The 21,969-nt window shown below is 40.3% G+C and overlaps 1 protein-coding gene across 2 annotated transcripts in view; it reads left to right on the top strand.

Annotated features, from left to right (window-relative positions):
- Positions 1–21,969, top strand: part of ccdc85a (coiled-coil domain containing 85A) — a 34,823-nt gene extending 12,854 nt beyond the window's left edge. The window contains exons 3-4 of one of the 2 annotated variants that reach the window (XR_013780717.1): positions 18,050–18,107; positions 19,735–19,761. Coding sequence is in view for 1 of the 2 variants with exons in the window: in XM_079362777.1 (XP_079218903.1) it covers positions 18,050–18,107; positions 19,735–19,750 (74 nt within the window). In the remaining variant the exon portion in view is untranslated. Of the gene's footprint in view, positions 1–18,049; positions 18,108–19,734 lie in introns of both variants that reach the window. The other variant, XM_079362777.1, reaches the window with a different exon arrangement.

The following is a 21,969-nucleotide window of genomic DNA, read 5'->3' as shown; positions in this document are numbered from 1 at the left end:
AAGGGGAAAAACATAATGTGCAATGTGGGATATAATGAATGCTGCTACTATTATCTATATAGTTCATTCCTTGGCAGAATTATGCCTTAACTCAGAGGCAGCTGGTGCATTAGTCTCCAAGGGGGCTACAGTTTCCCAGAGATTGACCAGGATATTCTTCTTCGTGCTTTAGCTTGATGCTCGTACAACATAGAAATCTCCATTATTGGGCTAACATAATTAGCAGTTTGCAGACTGCAGTAATTTTAACAGAAGAAACAATCCTTTTTCTTAACATTTATGTTCTTTATAAAATCATTTCATTTTAGAGATATTATGTTTGTCAAGTTTGTAGCATTCAAGTTGTTTCATATGTTAAAAGTTAGTGCCCTGTAGGCTAAATTATTCTGGCTGGGATTGCTTTCAACAGGGAGAATTGCAGCTGTCCCTTTCTGAAACAGTAGTCAAGCTTGCGATGTCAATTGTTTTAAATGGCATTTTGAAGTGCAGTTACTATATGAGAGGCTCTTCGTGGCTGCCAACGTGTATCAAAACAAATGCCTTCAAAATGTGGCCTTGGTTGATTTATTTGAACAGGCTCTTCACTGCAACACTATGTAAAACTTACTGTCTTCACCAAATGACTTCTGGAACTGTCTCTTGGGAATGTCTAATATAACAGAGAATGGGTTTAACGCATATGTAGGTAAAAATCTTGTGCCTTTCGTGCAAACGTCAAAATCGACATAAGAGTCTTAAAAACCTCTCGTTTGTCACTGTTGATGGGTACAAGAAGAAACGAGTGAACACAGTCTGCATGACATTGATCATGCTTTTATTCCAATGAGGCGTATTCAGTATTTGTATTTGTGCTAAAGCAACTTTAACCGTACAATCTTTTGTATGAATGCATCGTGCATCTTTAACATCTACAACCAGCCATGATGGTGTTTTGGCACCATCATGGCCCTCTTACCAAGAAGAGGGGTTATCTGTATTCTGAGCCCTGCTGTCGAACTCCTCAGTCTGTCTGTCAGTTAGCTGTGATGTGTTAATGGACAGAATCATTCTGCAGTCATGGATTTCAATTAGTGCTTGAGATTTGACACACTGTGTGGTCTCATGCCAGTTCTGGTTTTCTGGACGCACACGCACACACACGCACACACACACACACACACACGCACGCACGCACACACGCACGCACGCACGCACATGCATGCACACACACACACAAAGAGCTGATAAAGGGCTCCATGTAACAAGCTTGCGCGGTTCAGATAAGCCCATTTAGTCCACGCTGGTCTAATTGAATTTGTCTGCTCCAGACTGAAATGAGTGTGATTTGCGAGGAGTGTGTGTCTCTGTGTGTGTGTATTTCGGGTGTGTTGAAGCACAGCGTGAACCTCGGCTGCTTTGGTGTCAAACTAGAATGTAATTTGTGCCCTCCAGAGATCCTGACTGTTTGAGGGAGGGCGGCTCTGTGTTCTTCCATCCACACGCTGACATTTTCCATCCTCCTCAAAACCTCCTCCTCTCACTCTTGTCTCCTCCTCCTGTCATTTCCTCTTCTTTCATATCCATCAACTCCCCTTTCCTTTCCCCGTGTCTCGCTCTCTTTCATCTCTTGTGCTGTTTAGTTTCCAAGGATTTACTTTCATGAGCGGCTGTTTGTTGTGTTGATGAGTCACAGAATTTGCACACAAATTAAATCTTCACAATAAAGTTTGGGTTTTTTTAAACTGCAATATTCTAATCTCCAATTCCCCTGAATTTTAGCCCAAAGATATTCCGCTCTTAAAAAACCCAAAACGATATATATATTATTTTTAAATCTTGTCCTTTTGTCATCCTGCCATGACGATCTGGAGTAAAACAGTGTTTCCTACAGTCAGTTGAATAGGAACATCAAAATGTTTGCAATGTGCTTGGACCTCAGCAATCTTTGTAGCTTTTGGCTATTCTTCTTGGTATTGTTGTTGTTTGGGAAGCTCACCTTCTTCATTATCTAAATTTCCCATCCTGCTCATCTCTCCTTCCATGTTCATCCTTAGCTAACAAACCTCTGTCTGATTGGCTGTTTTATTCCCATGATTACTTTCTCTGAGAGAGTGCAATAAGTCAATTAAGCAAAAGTCTATTTTTCTCTCAACATTTGTAAAAAAAAAAAGAAAAAGGTTGCCAAACCCCAGAAGAAAGGAGTTTTAGAGGAATTCATTTCCTTTTTCTTTCTGCCTTTGTCACTGATTAGGTTTGTGTCTGTTGCCCACAGCTACAAAAGCTGCACATCTCTGAGCCTCAGTGAGCAGGCAAAGTGAGGTCACCAAACGCTTGTGATTTATAAAGAAATAGCTCTTATTTCATTACATCCCTTCCTATCTAAAATTTTAGCAAATGGCTCAGAGGATTTGTGGCTCTTACATCACACCCAGGCAGTATCACTTTGACAGGCGATTAAGGAGATGAGAAAGACCTCTTTTGTCATCATTCATCTGCTAATGGACCCAGACTAAAACAGGCATAATCCTCCACAATGGCCTCTGATTACCTTTACTGCTGAGCCTAAAGTCCCAGAGAAATGAACTGTTTCTGTTTAAACACACTTTACACAGTTTCACTGATGTGGCACCACATGGATTTGACTGGCACCAGACCTTTGCTGAACCCTCACATTGTGCGCAGTTGCAAGATTACCTGCCTTAATTAATTATTGGCTATCTGTGTGTGCCTGTGTTTGTGTGTGTGTTTGCATGTGTGTAGAGGAGTAAAAAGGCGTGTGCGGTATAAGTGCAAATAGTGCTTGCATTTTGGAGCACTGTTGTTTGTTTAAAAGGGTCAGGTCCAGTGTTCACTGCAACAGATGGCCTGCATGAATGTGTTCATGTGTGTTCATTAGATTCTGTGTGTGTGTGTGTGTGTGTGTGTGTGTGTGTGTGTGTGTGTGTGTGTGTGTGTGTGTGAGTGTGTGTGTGTGTGTGTGTGTGTGAGTGTCCGAGGTGCAACTGAAAACACAGCAGTTTTTGTCAGGCTGGCCTGAGATCAAATTACTGTGCATAAGCAGAAAGTGTCCTCCTGGTGAACTGAAGATGCTCACAGTCAATCACAGAATTCCACTCAAGGGGGCACACAGAATATCACTGATGCTGCTATTAATAAACATAATCCACATACTTCTAAACACCTGCAGCTTTTTTGCTGTCACTTAGATAAACCTAAGTACAAACACATTTGGATTTTCAGACCAATTGAACCACTTAAGAAGATCCTTCTTTACTTTGCCCTCTATTTAAGATATAATCCTAACATTTCAAAGAAATGTCCATTATTCATGTAGGTATCTGTGTTATTACCTCTTACTGTCTGACTGTCGTCACTAAATGATGGGCAGCTTTTACACGTTTAAAGATAATTTTGCTGTGGTCACAGAAGACTGAAATGTGACACTAACAACAGGAAATGTTGGGAGCAGAGTGTGGGAATGACATTCAGCATACGGTAGGAGATAGGTTGGATTTGAAAGAGACAGAAAAGACAGCACACAAATGTCCTTCAGGTTTCCTTTATCCGCGTAAGAACAGCAAAACCACAGCAACGGACGCGTTTCGGCACAAGGCCTTCATCAGCATTGGTTGGAGAGGTTGGATTCAAACACAACACCCCATTCAATCTATTTGTCATGCATGAACACAGTTGTACCCCTATCATTAAACAGAGTATATTTTTACTTTCATTTCCCTTTTATACATTAGTAGTTGTCAAACTTTTTAAATTGCGTACCACCTCTGAAAATATTTGCTTCTTCAAGTACCACCATTATGGAAGTCGTTAAAATACAGTGTAGTCCTATGTCTAAGCACATTTCATCCAGCAGGAAAATGTATTCATAAAAGAATATTATTTATTGTTGGCTGTTGGTACCCACACTGTAGGCCATCTAAGGGCTAGTCCTAGAACTGCGACCTAAACTCCAAACAACTCTGACACTTGCCTCTTTAACAATAAAGACTATAACTTTATACCCACAAGAGGACCTCTATTATAAGGTTCTGCGTTCAACACAGCAAAACTCCTTTACTTCTGGACTCCTGCAGAGAGATAAGATAACAAAATAGAACAGAATCACATTGGCTTCAGAAAGCAAGAGACAGGAAGCGATAAGGTCCACCGTCTGTACTCTCTTGTAAATTCATCAAAACGGAAGCTTCTCATGCTTCGTTTAAAAAATGTTCATGCTGATTAAAGTTGTTTGTTGCAAAAACTATTTTGATTCAGAGGGGGACCACATTTGATATAAATACAAAGCTAATAGATACAAGACAGATCACATAAGAGTAGGCTACAACAAAACAAGTTGTTTTATGCTGAAATAGTTTTTTTTTACATTGTGGAGATTCCTTTGCATACGACTGGACAGAGCCCACGTACCACCAGTGGTACGTGTACCATAGTTTGAGAACCACTGATGTACATTTTCCATATACGGTAATTCCACATGCTAACATCAATCATACAAGAGCTACTTTCTGAACTAAAATGACACCATGGACATCTGTTGAATTAGAATTTTAATTGAACACAAAAACAAATCTTATTGCAGTACAAAATGGTAATGAACATACCTTGTGGCACTCTGAGCAAAATCGCAACACACCCCAGAGTGCTGCATCACTCCCTTCGGGACCCAGTGCTCTACATAATCTACAGACCTCGCTGTGCACACTTGGAAGAACATTGAGTTTACTTGAAATCAAACATACTTTATAAATCATTTTGCACTGAAACACTTTCTGCGATAGAAACATTCCCAGTGACAGTTTGACAAAGCACTCATCATGTACGCCTCCTGAGTCGCCAGTCGTATCAGCCAGACCTTTAGGATCTGACAGAAATTATCCATTTTAATGTGGTTGAACAATCTTTTGATCACTCTTTTGATCGACCCAGCTTTTGTGCTCATAGCGTTTAGCTATTTAGCAAATTCAAGCACATTTACATAGATTTGTAATGGTGATATTTATAAGCACTGCACTGTCCTATTTCACTAAATAAAATGCATCAATAGACAAACACAATGTAAAAAGACAAGAACAAAGACATCAGTAGAGGACAGGAGAACAAGATGAAGCATGGTCAGTATGTAACATCAGTCAAAGGCAGTGCAGATATCACCAGCTCTCTGGGGCAAAAGTTAAGTTAACACTTCCATTTTTAGCCCGCACAGCCTTATACCCACCAATCAATCTATTTTGCTTATATAGAGGTGGAGCATAACCAACATATCTTATGACACTCAACCTTTAAAAGCAGGGGGAAGCACGAAATAGGTTACATCACATTCATGAGGCAGAATATGTCTGATTTTTAAAGTTCATGCAGAGTAATTTATACAAGGTTTTATTTGATCAAATATTTTATTGGAGGCGTTGAACGATGTATAACCTATAATCTAAGTTGAAGGTAGAGGAAAAATAAAATCTTCACTCCTGTGATATGTTCTGTCTAGATGTTACCAATTCACTGAATCTAGACAAAATACCAAGCAAGAGATATCTCACACAATGAGCTCTGTTTTTCTCTCGTTATTGTCTGTCTCTGACTCTGACATGCTGGTTCTTCTTCAGTCTTGCAATGCTGTTTTTTTTACTTTCAAGTTTCACTTTGGTATTTTCACCTTCACATTTGACCTAATACAATAGATGCATGCAAAAACGAGACACACACATAGTTTATGCTCTTAGGGTTCTTATATCCTTTAAGAAACGTTTTAATATTTTTTGGTCATGAGGAGAATACAAACAATAAACGCAAATCATTTTCAAAGGTAATGATTCATTGCTGACCTTTCCTCCATAATCGATTCCTGTCTCCGTGGGTTGGTTTTTAACTCTACATCGAAGCCCCCGCTAAAAGACTTTAGCTGTTTAAATTGAATCACCACAAAGACTCCAAAGCTATATCCCTCAATAATCAAATGATCCTAATTTGCCAGGGATGGGAGATTTATTTAAGTTCCTCGGAGACATCTCGTTCCCCCACCACATTCCAAATGATATCTTTTCAATCATGCTATAATAAGAGACAAGGATTTTGTCCTTCAGGATTTAGATAGTAGTCTGACAGTGAGGAGGCTGAGTTTGAAGGGAGAAAGTCTGGATTCCAAGATGGACAATCTTTATTGAATGGCTTATGTAATTTCATTGAGGTTGTCTGTCTTTTTCTGCAATACTTTGGAGCAATCTGTATTTGTAACTATTTGATGGAGCTTTTAAACTCCTAGAATTACAATGTGACCATGATGTGTTTACCGGTGAGATACTAGTACAACTCCCCAGAACTACATCAGAGTCACGGACCTGCACAAAAGCAATGTGCATGAAAATACATTGATCTGTATCGTGATGATGAAATGACTTGCACAAACATGAACTATGTATGTAAGGAAATGTGCATTATAGTTCATGTCTTACTGCTGTTTGGACTAATCAAGAGTACCTGTCCGTAACATCTGGTGCTTAGACATCGATAGTTGTATTGGGGTGAAGAAGGTGGCACATGTAACGTTGCAGCACTCTGTGTTTCCATAACTGAGTGTGTACATTATGTGAAGCTCCCCTCGGGCTTCTGCAATATCTTAATGTAATGTGAAATCACTGGGTCACCAACATCATGGTGTTGTAGATATAATATATAAGTTCAAGGGCACAAAGGCAGCAGAACTTCACGATGGCACAGATGCAGACCGCACAATGTGCACACAGCTATTAGCTTTCTCAAATTATTTGACATGTTGTGAATTATTTTTAAATTACCGTAAATTCCGTACTATTGAGCGCACCTGGATATAAGCCGCACCGGCTAAAAATAAGTAAATAAATGTATTTGTACATATATAAGCCGCACTTGATTATAAGCCGCAGGTGTCCACGCTATAACAAGAGCTATTTACACAGACGTAGGCTACCGGTAACATCCGCAAATACTGTAGCGTCCGTACGGACGTTAAAGGACGACGAGAGCGTTCAAATAATAACTTTTAATAACCCGATCACTGTCGGCCGTGACCACGCCGTTTACAGCAGAGAGCAACACATAACTTGCCGTAACAATCCAACTCTCTCCCCCAGCGTTCTCTCATACAGCCACTCAACACGTTCTCGCTGGTGCATTCACTGACTCTCCACATAATCGGAATTATGAACACATTATCAACTACTGACTTTACAACATGAACCGTTACAATACGAAGCCTAGCCGACGGTGTCTGTAACACGGCTGATGAAAAAGATGACCGTAATATATTTCACAAGAAAAAGTCCATCCATTCACTGCCTCAGAATGACTTCATTACTCACTTCCTCAGTCTCTGTTGTCGCTGTCAGTGTCATCTTAACGTGCAGCAGCTCTGTTAGCTTCTTTGACAGCCAGGTCGATCGCCTTTAACTTGAAAGCTACATCATATGCATTTCTCCGTGTGTTTTCCATGATGAGGGTGCGTGCATGAAGCGCAAAATGACTGATATTAAGATCCGACGTGACGAAGTCAAAAGTTTTTTTTTTGCAGAAGCTCATTGTCCCCCATAAAAAATCCATAAATAAGCCACACCGGAGTAGAAGCCGCAGTGCTCGAAGTGTGAGAAAAAAGTAGCGGCTTATAGTCCGGAATTTACGGTAATTATTATTATTTTTTTACCAAGTCTTCATCAAACACCTTTTCCTCTCTTCTTGAGCATATTCAATGGATCTCAACCCTTCTTTGTCATGCCTGATTGAAACGAAATGGTCACTAAATCACAAACAGAAATTTAGTTACCTTTTCTATATACACTCATCATATCAACGTGAAATGTTTAGACTTAAGTGTCTCATCGATTTTATATCCTTGAGTATACGGTTTAACGTGTGGCCAATCCATTTTCAAGAGTTGCTTCGCTACCCATTTCGCCCTACGCCTGGCGAGGCCAACCCTTGTAGAGCGTGCTACAGAGAAGCAATGAGCAAGGTGTAGGAAATATTCACAATAATTACATCTAAGAAGTAACTGGAAAGAATAGTCCGATAGCAGTTTTTACAGTTAAGCAAACTCAGATTAGTGTGTTTTACACTACTGTCTTTTTACAGTGCTGTGGAAATGTTTATAACATTGGATTCTGATGTGACAGAAAGGATATTTTGAGTAACAATAGAGATGCACTGAATGGTTGTTAGTAGCCCCTCATCTTGAAAATGTCTCCCAACTGCACGTAGCAGATCCTTTCCAGAGACAGTGCAAACACACTGTCACATTCGTTTCAATTTTGACCATGAAAACCAATCAGAATTTGTCCAGCAGGTGACTTCTTCTTCTGCACGGTATGAAACATCTCCTCTGAATCAGCACTTAGCTGAACCAGCTCGCCACCATAAAGTTGATGCATTGCACCAGACAAAAATCGTCACTGACATCCATGCATGCCACATTATTTTCTGATGGGCTGATATTCGTCAACAGGGCCGATAAAGATGTTCAAATGGAACATTTTGGAAACCCAAGGACGGATGAAAATATTTCAAAAGCAAGGGCCTTTAGCTATTAGGACATCAAATACTGACCTTCTTCTCTCTTCAGTTGGAGTAGCATCACGCAGAACTGCAACTTACCAGAAAGGATAGTTTGATATTTCATGACATCCATCCTCTTTAATGAAACTCGAATAACTTTGCAAAATGAATGAAGCATCAAGGCTCACTTAGTCTCAGACACTAAAGCTGTGCAGTTAACGTGTGTGAAAACAAGCATTGGAATCACACCAATTAAATTCCAATGGTGGTAAAGCAATGCTTGAAATGTGATAATTGGATAAATTGGCATGGAAAATGAGTTGTGCAAATTATGTACAAATAAGCTGGGAAAAGGGTCGATGCTGATTTCATATTTTCACCTCATCTAATTCTCTTCCCCAGTTTATTAATTCCCCTCAGAGTTGTATTTCAAATCCTCTGCAGCAATAATGAAATTTCCCCCGTGGGCATCATTAAACTCACATCTGATCTCATCTCTTCTCCACTATGTGCGTGTGTTCACTCATGCAACATTGGTTTGTAAGTATGAAGGTCCAATAGGGCAGAATAAAGGGACAGTTCACTGGCTCGTATCCCGGTTTGAATCCCTGGCAGGCTAGATTGGGACAGACGTTCATGACCCTCAAGGCCAGCTAACCCTCCATACAATCTGTTCCCTTAGCTAGAGACAACTGGTGTTTCTGTGTATGTCTGTGATAGAAAACCGGAAATGAAATTGCATGTGTCTCAATATGAAACTGTGTGATTTCAGGCAGAAGACAGAGTGTCCTTATTTTACCAAGAGAGACAGAAAATGCCAGCGTACTTCACCTCGGAGATTTTTTGGATTAAATGTTACTGAAAAGACTGTGGGACCACAGTGTGTGTGACGCAGGTTGACGACGGCTGTGAGTGTGTGTGTGTGTGTGTGTGAAAAATAGTGAGTATTTACCTTGGTGATGTGTCATAACAGCTGTGAGCCAAGCTGAAGGTCGCCGTGTCTTTCAGGAAGCACAGTGAGTAACTCTTGAAGCACGCCACCCCCCCCCCCCCCCCGCACACACACACACACACACACACACACCTTCTTTCTTCTCACATCATTTTAGTTCTTTATTCCCCCCTCAATACTAATCGTATTCTCCTTATTGCCACTCCTCTGCTCTAAAGACAGATTTTAGTCACACACACATCAACTGGTTAAGAAACACACAAAAAAACACTAACCTGTTCCTACTGCAGTTTTAACATTTTTAAATTCTATTGTATATGTAATTGCTTGCTATTTTGGCTCCCTTTTCCCTTTTTAACCATTTTTGCATCATACATCAAGAACATTTCTTGCACGTGGCAATAAAACCCGTTTCTGAATTAAGTCCAGCGTATTGTATTTATAGCTTGTCATTGAACTGGACTACTAAATATTCATATTGTTCGACTTTTAGGTCAAAGCTCGGTACACGTCAATCAAATGCATCAATGTAGGTGTATTATATGCAAGAGTTAATCTGCACATAGCTGCAGTATCATTTCAGTCGGCTTAACATTTTTTTTAAAGTCCAGTTTTAGTCGGACAGACACGATATATCAACTTGTTTTAACATCATAAAAAGTTTCCAACTGAGAGTTTATTTCTGCCTTTTTTTAAGTAATTGACATGTTGACCTTACGTATGTGCTGCAGTAGGAATATGAGGAGAAACATATTTTTTATGGATTTTGAGAAAGTTTATAATAAAAGTGAAACATCAGAAAATACTTCCTCTTTAATTTTTCCGATGACATGGCCTGTGTTGTTGCCATGTGTGCTTAATGTAGAGATAATTGTCCTGGAACATGATGTAACTGTGGCCTGAAAGGGTTAAATACACCTGCATCTGCTCCCTGCGCCGCCTGCAGCCCCCTCAGAGATGGAGGCACAAGCAGAGGGTGTGAGTGACAGGCAGAGAGCGAGTGGATGCATCTGCGTATGTTCCTGTGTGTGTTTACTTTATTCTCTAGGGTTCAGACTCTGCATAGCGTCAGGGTATTTTTGAGGCTCGTCTTCGGAGCCTGGCTGAAGTGGGAAAGCGGTGAAACAGGGACGTGTGGGGGAAGGGTTCGCACACCTTGTACTTCCTGCTCTTACTGTCAGTGAGCTTCTGTGTTGTAGGTGTGTCAGCGCTAAGCACAGATGAATGAGCTGCATGGAGAATGAATGAATCGTGTTTCTCTCTTGAAAAACAGATGAAACCACCCCATACTCAGTGCAAGTATTTCACAGTAATATGAGCATACAAGGCCTTTGACATGAGGATAGTTTACAACATCACTATCACACAAAGTGTGGCAGGTAAGTTTGACAAGAAGTGCCAAAGCCGAAAAGTGTCCTTCTTTTGTTGCTAGGCAACAGCAAAATCAGCTGTCAAACAGGTCAATACTTTGTGCCTCCTAGTGTTTTTATCTTCCAATCGAAACCTCACCACCTCTTACCTGCATCAAAATATTACCCTTTCAAGTGTGTTTGCAGAAGGTTACAATCATATATGTAAAAAGAGTCTCTGTGGTTTAGAGGAAGGGCACACTCTCAATTAGAAGATAGATCATTTGATCCAGCTTAAGGCGGGCATACACTGAGATTTTTCCCCAATTTTTGGCTGATTTGAGTCGTGCAAGAATTTTTTGGAGTCGGGCCAAATTTCAGCCTGCTCGTTTGTAGGGCTTATTACATACAAGGGGCAATGAGTGCCAATATACAGCTCCCGACCAGCTCCCAACCAGCAATTGACTGGTTGCCTATATATATATATAGTTGTGTGCGAAAGTCAGGGCACCCCTTTAAAAACAGCATATTTTATATATTTAAAAATTTATATTCATATTTACTGTCTCTCTGGTATATGGGAAAAAAGACAATATTGTCAGGAAACATTAATGCATAGTTACATTTTATTTTATAAATTGAACAAAATTACAAAAATTAAAAACATAATTTTGGCATGTGCAAAAGTCGGGGCACCCTGAGAGTTTCAAAGTGTCAGATTCTTTTTACAAGCTCAGACCTCTACCAGCTCATTGGTCCTGAAGCATGTGTCAACAATTGTCATTAGGGAGTGCCAGCTGGTGCCAATTTGAGGGTTTCTTAAATACGGCGACTCCACAAACCTTGTACAAACACTCAGCAACCATGGGTTCCTCTAAGAAGCTGTGTAAGACAGAAAAAATGAAAGTAATTGATGCCCACAATGCCGGGGAGGGCTACAAGAAGATAGCAAAGCGTTTTCAGCTTGCAGTTTCCACAGTGCGAGGCATAATTAAGAGATGGCAGGTGAGGGGAACTGTGGAGGTCAAGAAGAGATCTGGAAAACCAAGGAAACTCTCGGAGAGAACAGCTCGTAGTCTGGTCAGAAAGGTAAACCAAAACCCACATTTGACTTCAAAAGACCTCCAGGAAGATTTAGCAGACTCAGGAGTGGTGGTGCACCCTTCCACTGTGCGCCGATACTTGCACAAACAAGACCTTCATGGAAGAGTCTGCAGAAAAAAACCTTATCTACGACCTCATCATAAAATACAACGTCAAAAATATGCAACAGAACATCTACAGAAGCCTGATGACTTTTGGAAACAAGTGCTGTGGACTGATGAAGTTAAAATAGAACTCTTTGGCCACAATAAGCAAAGGTATGTTTGGAGAAAAAAAGGAGCAGCATTTCATGAAAAGAACACCTTGCCAACTGTTAAATATGGGGGTGGATCCATCATGCTTTGGGGTTGTGTTGCAGCCAGTGGGACAGGAAACATTGCTCGGGTGGAGGGAAGAATGGATTCAATTAAATACCAGCAAATTCTGGAGGCAAATATCACAGCATCTGTAAAAAAGCTAAAGCTGAAAAGAGGATGGCTTCTACAACAGGATAATGATCCTAAACATACCTCCAAATCCACCATGGACTACCTCAAGAAACGCAAGCTGAAGGTTTTGGAATGGCCTTCACAGTCTCCCGACTTAAACATCATCGAAAATCTGTGGGTAGATCTTAAAAGAGCTGTGCATGCAAGACGTCCTAAGAATATTGCAGAACTGGAAGCCTTTTGCAAGGAAGAATGGGGAAAAATCCCAAATAATAGAATCCAGAAACTTGTTGTTGGCTATAAAAAGCGTTTACAAGCTGTGATATCTGCCAGAGGGGGTGTTACTAAGTACTGAAGGTACTGATGCTGTAGAGTGCCCCGACTTTTGCACATGCCAAAATTATGTTTTTCATTTTTGTAATTTTGTTCAATTTATAAAATAAAATGTAACTATGCATTAATGTTTCCTGACAATATTGCCTTTATTTCCCATATACCAGAGAGACAATAAATATGAATATAAATTTTTAAATATATAAAATATGCTGTTTTTAAAGGGGTGCCCTGACTTTCGCACACAACTGTATATATATATGTATATATATATATATATATATATATATATACAGCATATATTCATGACATGACGCTTCATTTTCCGGCTCACTTTGTTTGTGTTTATGGTTTACATTCATGAATTCTCCAGTGGGACTTATTCACCTCAGTTTAACTCGGTCCATACGAGACTATTTCAAGCCATATTGTGAGGAGAGAGACGAATGATGATCCTCAGTGGACTCAAGCACTCACTGTGATACATTTCATCTCCACCCCCAGTGTCAAATGTTTTTGCTCTTGTCAGCAACTTTGTCTGAAGGTTCATATAGCAGTTATGTTTTGGTTTCAAGCTATTCAGCCTTTGAGTATAAACTCTTGTCTCTTTAGATGCCAGTCTGAGGTAAGTTAACATCGCTTGTGTTAATTTGTGGTCCTAATTATTAGCCTAATGCATAAAGCCACAACATTATATGGATTGTAGGAGAACATTTATAAATGTAACAAAGCCATTGGCTGGGCTTGATACTTTCTTAGTCTTGAACATGTGTGTTTGTAGGCTCTGTGGTACAGGAAAACATTTATTTGTGTAAGTGTCAGGGAAGCCACCATCACAGTCTACTTTACTGTTTTTTTCACACACCTCAGCTGCTACAACAACCTCAGTTACTACATGTAGAAAACTGCAAGCAGGTGATGCAAGGCCTGGTTTCTCGTACCTCACTCCTTACTTTACCATATTATGATTGCCTTTAACTTGCTTTTCTGATATTTTTAAAAGTAACCTCTGGCATGAGTTGGAAATGTGTCATTATTACAAAGTTTGGGGATTTGAGACCAGTTTGTCCTTTGTATGACACCAAAAGCCTCCAGGTAGTGTATTCATCATCATCAGTCCCTGCTGTCAAATAGTCCCCATGCAAAAATCCATATCTACTCATTAGGGCTGAACAAAACTTGAATAAAGTATATATATGGAGGTTGTTCGCCCCGTGCATGCATGGGTTCTCTCCAGGTACCACGGCGTCCTCCCTCAGTCCAGAGACATGCTTGTTGGTTTTGTTGCTGACTCTGAAGTCGCCCGTAGGTGTGAATGTAAATGTCGCTGGTTATCCTTCTCTGTGTGTCAGCTCTGTGATCGACTGGTGGCCAGTCCAGGGTGTACCACGCCATTAGACCCAAGCCCCCACAACCCTGAATGGGAAAAGCAGAATAGGTTGTGGATGGATGGATGCAATTTTGTGATTTTTTTAAAACAAAAAAAGAGACCATTTCGAACAGAACAATAGCGGAAATACCCTCATTTTAAGTCAGCCTCACATAAATGAGCTTCAGGTCACATTGTTGAAATTGTACGTCATGCGATATGACATTGCACATGCGCACATCACCATTGTAATGATAACCTGATTCGTAATTTATTAACCTACAAAGTTCTGTTTTGGTATTATTCAAGTAGATAATTTGAGCAACCAGCCAAGACATGGCTGTATATTGCTGCAGGTTAAGGGATGACTTGATCCAATTTTAAGAAACTTTCAGCAAATAATTTAATCAAAAATGGACCTATGGTATGTTGTAATCCGGTTTTTCTTAAACCCAGAAACTGCAGTCTAAATCTCTTTGAATCCACCAGCCCCTAACGGAGATGGTTTTCTGATCGTACAGAACATGGGAGTGGCTGAACTACTGCTGCCTCCTTCACTCATTAGGTTTTGTCTTATTGTGCGACATTGTCAACCTCTCTGTTTAGAGTCTACAATCAGCTCTGCCACACAGTAAGAAACACCACTGTTGTTTTGCTGTTTTCTTCCACCATATAATGCGCCTTGAAGTAACTTACGGCTTGCCCGATCTACGTTGGTGTTGTTGTGGTCGATGGTGTCACGTTGCGAGTGGCGCAGTAGACACATTGAGGCGACCGAGACATTCACATTGAATTGGATCTGAACTGTAGGAATCCGATTTGAATCGCATTCGAAAACACCTGCGAATGTGGTTTGAATCAGATTTGGAAAAATCGTTTGTCTATTCCGTTATCTAGTCAGCTCGCGTCTACACCTGCTTTCAAACAACAGGTATTTTAAACCTCAAAATCCTGAGAGGCTTTTCTTCTTCAGCAAAGCCTGAAGAAGAAACTAACGTCAAAAAATGCACGCTAACAGCAGAAAGCACTCCCAGTATTGCATTATATATTTTTTGCCATTGTCTATATTTGTATACATTTTAGATTGTATTTTAAAGTGTTGTTTCATCTCTACTAACCTTATAAGAAACCATAATTTGGAGCACACAGGAAATCTTTAGTATCCCTGTTGAAATGAGACTCCTCTCTTTTTCAGCTTCTTGTTTTATGGTGTTGGCTGAATTCAACATAAAGATATTGCCTGCTGCAGGTTTATTGTATATTACATGTAATGTGACGCCTCTTTTTATGATCAAGTGGGTCAGGAAGGTGGCGGAGCCTTGGGATATTGAGCAGGAAAGTCATTAATGTTGACCTGAGGGCCTTGGTGGATTATGGGAGGCTATAGAGCAGCATAACCAGGGAGACAGACTTTCACAAGAGTCTAACTGTTGCAAGTGACACACACACAAACACACACTCAGTGATGACACAGGCAGAGAGGTCAGCAAAGGTCTGTGGCAAAGTGTGATGAGTATGGCAGCTTGTGTGGGCGAGGGCGAGTGCCGCTTGTGTGTCATTGTGTTTGAATTTGTCTTATTTGAGGCTGGGTGTGTGTGTGTGTGTGTGTGTGTGTGTCTCTTCCACTGTGTGTATGTGTGCGATCAGAGGTCCTGCATGTGTTAAGGACAGGCCGTCTAACTAGGCCAACAGCTGCTTCCCTGGCAATTCAGCTCCAGTCAGCTTTGAAGCCCTTTTCTCCTATTATTACCACACAACACGGAAACATTTTGCATTTAAATGGAGCTCAGATTTTAGAACACTGCCCATCACACACGTGTACACATAAGTACACGCATGAACTCACACATATTAGCATCTCTTTGTAGAAGAAATGTAAAATACAAGTGCCCAGGTGTCTGCTAAAAGCCTTCTTTATGTGCTATGTATTCAGCCTGCATGTGTGTGCGTGTATTTTAGCGTAGGCGGTTATGATTGTGCACAACAGAAATTAGACTCTTTTTGAATTCAGAAAAGCTGCCGCTGTGTCCCTGCACCACCTTTTGTGTGTGTGTGTGTGTGTGTGTGTGTGTGTGTGTGTGTGTCTTCACTTTGATGGTGGACAGGAGGTCTGTTCTCCTGTTCAAAGAGATCCTCCGTCTCTCTTCTTTTAGGTTTGTCTCTTCTCAACAAAAGGAAAGGAAGACAAAGAATTATCATGAAAAGAGGCACACACACATAAAGACACAACCTACTACCCTCCATTCTTTTGCTTCCCCACACTCCTCTCTTTCCCTGTCTCTTCCTTCCTCTGTCCATCACTCTGACACACAGCGAGGAGCATTGAAGCGAGTCAGAGAACACAGCTGTGAACAAACCCAGAGGCCTGTGCTTCTTTGCCCGTTTGTGTGCGCGTGTGTTTGTGCGTGTGAGTGTGTGTCTTTGACAGCCTGGCCCACTGAGACAACACAAGAGGCGTAAACAGGTCAACATAAGATCGAGGGCAGTGTGACTGTTCTACAGAGGTGGAGCTAAGCAGGTTGATCCGAAGATTTATCTGAGTTTGCTTGAATTAGGATATCCTACTCCTTCACTCTCTCTCTCTCTCTCTTTCTCACACACCCATATGCACACACGCACACACACACACACACACGTGGTTAAAGCTGTGTTTGATGGTTGATAAATGACCACATTCAGTGGTCAGCCTCCCTTCCTCTCCAGCTGCTGCGCCACATGCTCACTTGGAGTTGGACAACATGTACCGCAGGCCTGGAGTCAAAGCGTGGTAAACTGGTGGAAGCAGCTGGTTAGTCTAATGCAGTGTGTTCACCTCAAGTTTCTGCTAAAATGATTTCTTAGAGTTCAGAAAAGAACAAATCTTAAAATTTAGGGAAAAGTTTTAAATTATAAATTTTCAAACATAAAGACAATATCCAAAAGGTAACGTGAATTAAATGTGCCACTTCAGGATCAAGACTGTACTTTTCTTCAATTTTTCTTCTGTTTTCTGAGGATTTTCTTAATTTTAAGAATTTACCATTTACTCAGATATGCAAACATTTTACCATTTAATTGTATTTTATCGGCTGAGAAATGAGTTGCTAGGACCATCCCTAAACTAGAGCCTATCCCTGTTGTAAACATGACATATGGCTCACAGAAAACACTCTATGGTAATCCATGGTGTATCCATATATGCATAAATCTGACAAAAAGAGAAGACTCCTGCTGGGAAACAGCAGAAGCATCATAAATCCAGTCTGAATAAATCAAATATACATTTCCCATTGCATATGGACGTTAATAGAAATCTTTGTGGGATGTGTAAAACACAGAAGTGTTCGGCTGACACTCATGTCTCCCTCTGAGGTCACAAAAACTGCTGCTGGCAGTGAAACAGCAGAAATCACAAGATACTTAGATGACAGTGTAATCATGTGTGTGGTATGAAGTGACACTGTTTGGCGTGTTTGGCTCCTTTTCTAAGACCTGCCACATTATTCAGCGGAAGGTGCTGCTGTGATACTGTAAAGGTCACAACTGGAGACAGATTAAAAATCAGCTTCCACTCCGTCCTTGTCATCATGGCAGACGCATTTTTAATTGACAGTTCACTTTTAAAATCATTTATTTCCAAATCATGCTCCTCTCTTAGCTGAAGGCATAGCATTTCAAAAAGACATTTTGCAGCAAGAACAGATTCAGACATGCTGACATATTTATAGTAACTGTCACAAAATGAACCGACAGGAGAGGATGATGGGTAACAGGAAGTGCTGCCAGTGGCTGCCAATCCAAGACAGGCATTAGAGTGGATTGACAGAAAGAGAAAGTGTTGTGCTGTAGAGTCAGTGAAGCAGATCAGAGTGAGGAGATCCACCTTTTACTGTGAGCGTGTTGGGAATATCTGAAAGAAATTTGGCTAAGGTGATTACTCAAACAGCCACTCATAATATACTCACACAGTGCTGCCACAGTTTTTATTATTAATTATTTTCTATGTGTGTCTTTGCAGCTCTGATTTCGGCTGGTTGCTGCACCAACTCCTGTAGAAGTGTACAGCTCTGGGACAGGTGAGTCACAAGAACACACGCATTCAAAAAACACACATTTTGTAAGATAACTAAAATTTCATATTGGCCCAAAAAAGCCACAAAGTGAAATATTCGCAATGTTGTCACCTAGTATTTATTGCTATTGAATGTACAGTATTTCAATTGAAAGTTTAAAGCTATTCTTATGGTCCATCTTTAAAGACATATTTACCATGTTACAATGTTGGCTCTCCATACTAACCTCAGCAGCATTTTTTTTAAATAAAAGATACACAGTTAGCACAATCCCCAGACGTTGTTTCCTGCTGCTCTGAACATACAGTGTTACAAGAACTTTGCAAGAGTTTGTCAGAAACTGACATCATGTTCTGTCGATGTATTAGAGCACAGTAGATGCCCTACCAGACAGCTCTGTCAAAGACACTCCCACCCAGAAGCTCACTCAAGTTCTCCCTTGACTGCAAACAGAGCTGGCCGGAGGATAAGTAGGCACATCAGGAGGGGGGCCTTAAAGAGACAACAGCTGAAATGTACCATTTCAGATAAACTCTTTGATAACCTCGAGTTTAAAACCATGGCCATTGCAACAACCTGCAGTCCCTTTTTACAGCAGAAATAAAAAAAAAAAGACCAATGGGTGACATCACTGAGACTATGTCCATGTTTTAGAGTCAATAAGGAAACATCAAGAACAACCTATCTACATTATTGCAGTGGATTATATAGCTAATTGGCATGTTTTTTTTTACTTATCATATCTCATATTGTTACTAACGTTGAACATTATTATCACAGTTTTTCTCAGACATGATTAGACCTAACTAACCTAGGAATGAATTGTCTCACTCTGTGTCCTCCTGCCGAGTGTGAGTCCAATATTTATGTAGCTCTGTTTCATTCTCCATCAACCCTCGAGGAAGGTATGTGCTCTCTATACAAACTGCTTTCTCTCTTTGTTGCTTGGCAGGCATAATTCTCTGTGTTCAACAAAGATTTATTGTTCATTCACTTCCTGCTGCAGCAAGACACTGTATTTCTTAGAGCAGTATAGATAGTGTTTGAAAATAGCAAAGTCAACCACAACATCACTGAAAATCTGATTTCAAATATATGTATCTGTAAAAGATAAAGAAAAAAAAACAGTGATAGTGTCTCAGGGAGGTGTTGGGCCATTTTGTGCCGCCAGAACTACAACTAGTATGCTTGGTTGGAAAAAACTCAAATTCCCAGAATCCCCTGAGGATATGAGCCAAATGTCCTCAGTGGTGTCTACTGACCTGACACAAAAAGCAATTTTTTGTTGAATGTGGCGTGCAGTAAGGAAAAAGGCAAATGTGTGTGTGTCTGTGTGTGTGTGTGTGTGTGTAGGTTTGTGTAGGTTTGTGCGCGTGAGAGTATGAGAGGTCAGCCTGGTGTGACCCCTGCTTTAATGCACTGGCCGCAGGGTGAGTGATGGCGCTGGCTTAATATTTAATGATGAAGCAGTTCCTAATGGTGGAATAAATCAGTCTCCATCTTTACCTGGAGACGACAGATCCTGGCATTCTGCTGAGCACAGGCTCAACACACACACACAGACAAAGAGACACACGCAAATACATGCATCTGCATGCAGCAGTTTCACCATTCCTTTCTTGTCTTTCAGCTTTGATGCCTCCTGACCATGACATGCCTCTTGATCAGATGCTGCTTTGACAACACAAGCCCTGGAGAGAGAAGGAGAGGGTTATTAGCAGGATGGATAGACGATTCAATCGATGCATAACTGGATGGATAAATGATCATGGAATTATAAGTCAAGCAGTGAAGAATGAGAATGCAGATATGTGCAAGAAGGAAACAAAGAGGAAGAACCTCTGAAACAGTCTTTGCCCTGTTTTCTGCTGCTGTTGCTGCTGCTATGCATTTACTGTGGACCACCAGAAAAGACAGAATGTCATTGTTCGGACAGGCAGAGGCTCATCCCTGCATTGCCAAAATGAAGAGGAGAAGATAAAAAAAAGACAGCCGAGAAGTTGCCAACAAAATAGTCCTACCTCTTTGGAAAGACAGACACCTTTTGGATGAATGAAACTAAACATGGAAGAGTATCTTCTCACGCCAACATTGGAGGTTACAGCCACTCTACACAACTACAACACCCGTGAATATTCAAACCTAATGCCCAACCAAGAGACAATGGTAACTACTTTAACAAACACATTTGTGTCCCTGAAATAAAAGCACAAAATAAGTTGCTAACAAAAGAAAGCAAAAATATTGATGTTTTGTTTAGCAGTGGTCGCTGTTGTTTTTCTTGCATTTGTGGTAACACTGAACTCAAAAATTTGGGAAAACAGCAACATAGATGCAACAAAGTCCAACTGGGTAAGAAACACAAGAGGTTAGCCGATCAGACAGGCTATAAACAAAGTAGTTTAGCTCTATTATATCAACCAATTGATTTGGGAGCCAATCCATGAAGTATTCAGGAGTTAAGATTGAGGCTGGAGATGATACATTAACAGTTGTCTTGGTTTTTTCAAAATATTTTCAGCTCTTGGTGTATTTTAAGCTTTGACGTGGTAATCTTTGACTTTAGTTTCATTTCAACATTAGTACTTTTTCTTGGCGTAGAGTCTTGAATATTAATTGCATACAAGACAGAGTCTGTTTGGGGGAGAAGTTTAGCAGTCTGTCTGCAAGACAATTTCCATCTGATTCCTCCGAGTCTAAAAAGTACATAATGGGCAGTTTAAATGCATGATTATGGCCTAAAAATGGAGCTGATATAAGCTGTTAGCCTGATCTGTCTTCACTTTGTATCTCAGAACGCTGCATAGTGAGAGCTTTCAATACACAATCAAGGGGGCACGTTTTTGATCACGTCAGGTTGCGTGCATTTGGTGGTGGGCCAAGTTGCACACGAGGCTTACACTTGCATTGGTATTGACGGTGCATATCCCAGTTATCATAGCTGTGCACATGTCCGTTAATGAATTAGTTGTCCCGTTGCATTGGTCTGACAAAACCACATACTGTATTTCAGGACCGCATACACTCAGTGGGTTCAAGTCATTGGCTTTACAGATTTTTTAAAACAAATGTCTCGATTGAGAAAACCATCATCTGAGCATCAAAAATCAAAGTGTGTGGTGTTATTTCGTAGTGGCTATACTTTGCCCTACCTTTCAGCAGTTTGTGGATATCAAAGATTATTTTTTTAAACAGATTGGAAAGGTATTATTGCAAAATGTAAAACAAGCATTACGCCATAATGGTGGACAATTTGACTATCTAGGTCTCGTGTTTATTACCCTCTTGGACTTTTTTGCTTTTATTAACTAGAGTTCAAACAAATCAAAGGCAAATTACTAACTTTTTTTCATTATTTAATAATTGTTTGATTTTCAAGCAAAAAACGTGGAGAAAGTTCATTCTCAATGTTGCATTATCCCTGACAGTTATATGTGACATTTTATACATCTAACTTTAATAGCCTTTTTACCAATTTTTTCAGATGCAGTCAAATATTTGACAAATAAAATCAACAAATGACTTGATGAGTACAATGTTACTACAAGTGTTCAAAATGAGTCACAAGTTGTGATGAAGACAAATTATTCTTTAAAGAAACTTCCAGGCTTTTCTCTGAGCATACTGTCTGGGTGGAAATAAAACAATGGGGATATTTTCATGAATCAAATTTGAAACAGGAGTTACCAGCACAGCTAGCATTTACCTCTAGATAGGAATAAGCTAACAGAGAAGTAAACGTGTCACAGTTGCCATATTCAGAAGTCGGTGTAGCTTCTGTGTTGTTATCAGGCATTCAACTAGGGTGCTGTACATTGTAGGGTTACAGAGAGAACATATACTGTAAGGGTGTGTTTTGGGAAAA

This window comes from Symphodus melops (assembly GCF_947650265.1).
Source record: "Symphodus melops genome assembly, chromosome: 15".
NCBI lineage: Eukaryota > Metazoa > Chordata > Actinopteri > Labriformes > Labridae > Symphodus > Symphodus melops.
This window is presented reverse-complemented; position numbering and strand designations above follow the sequence as displayed.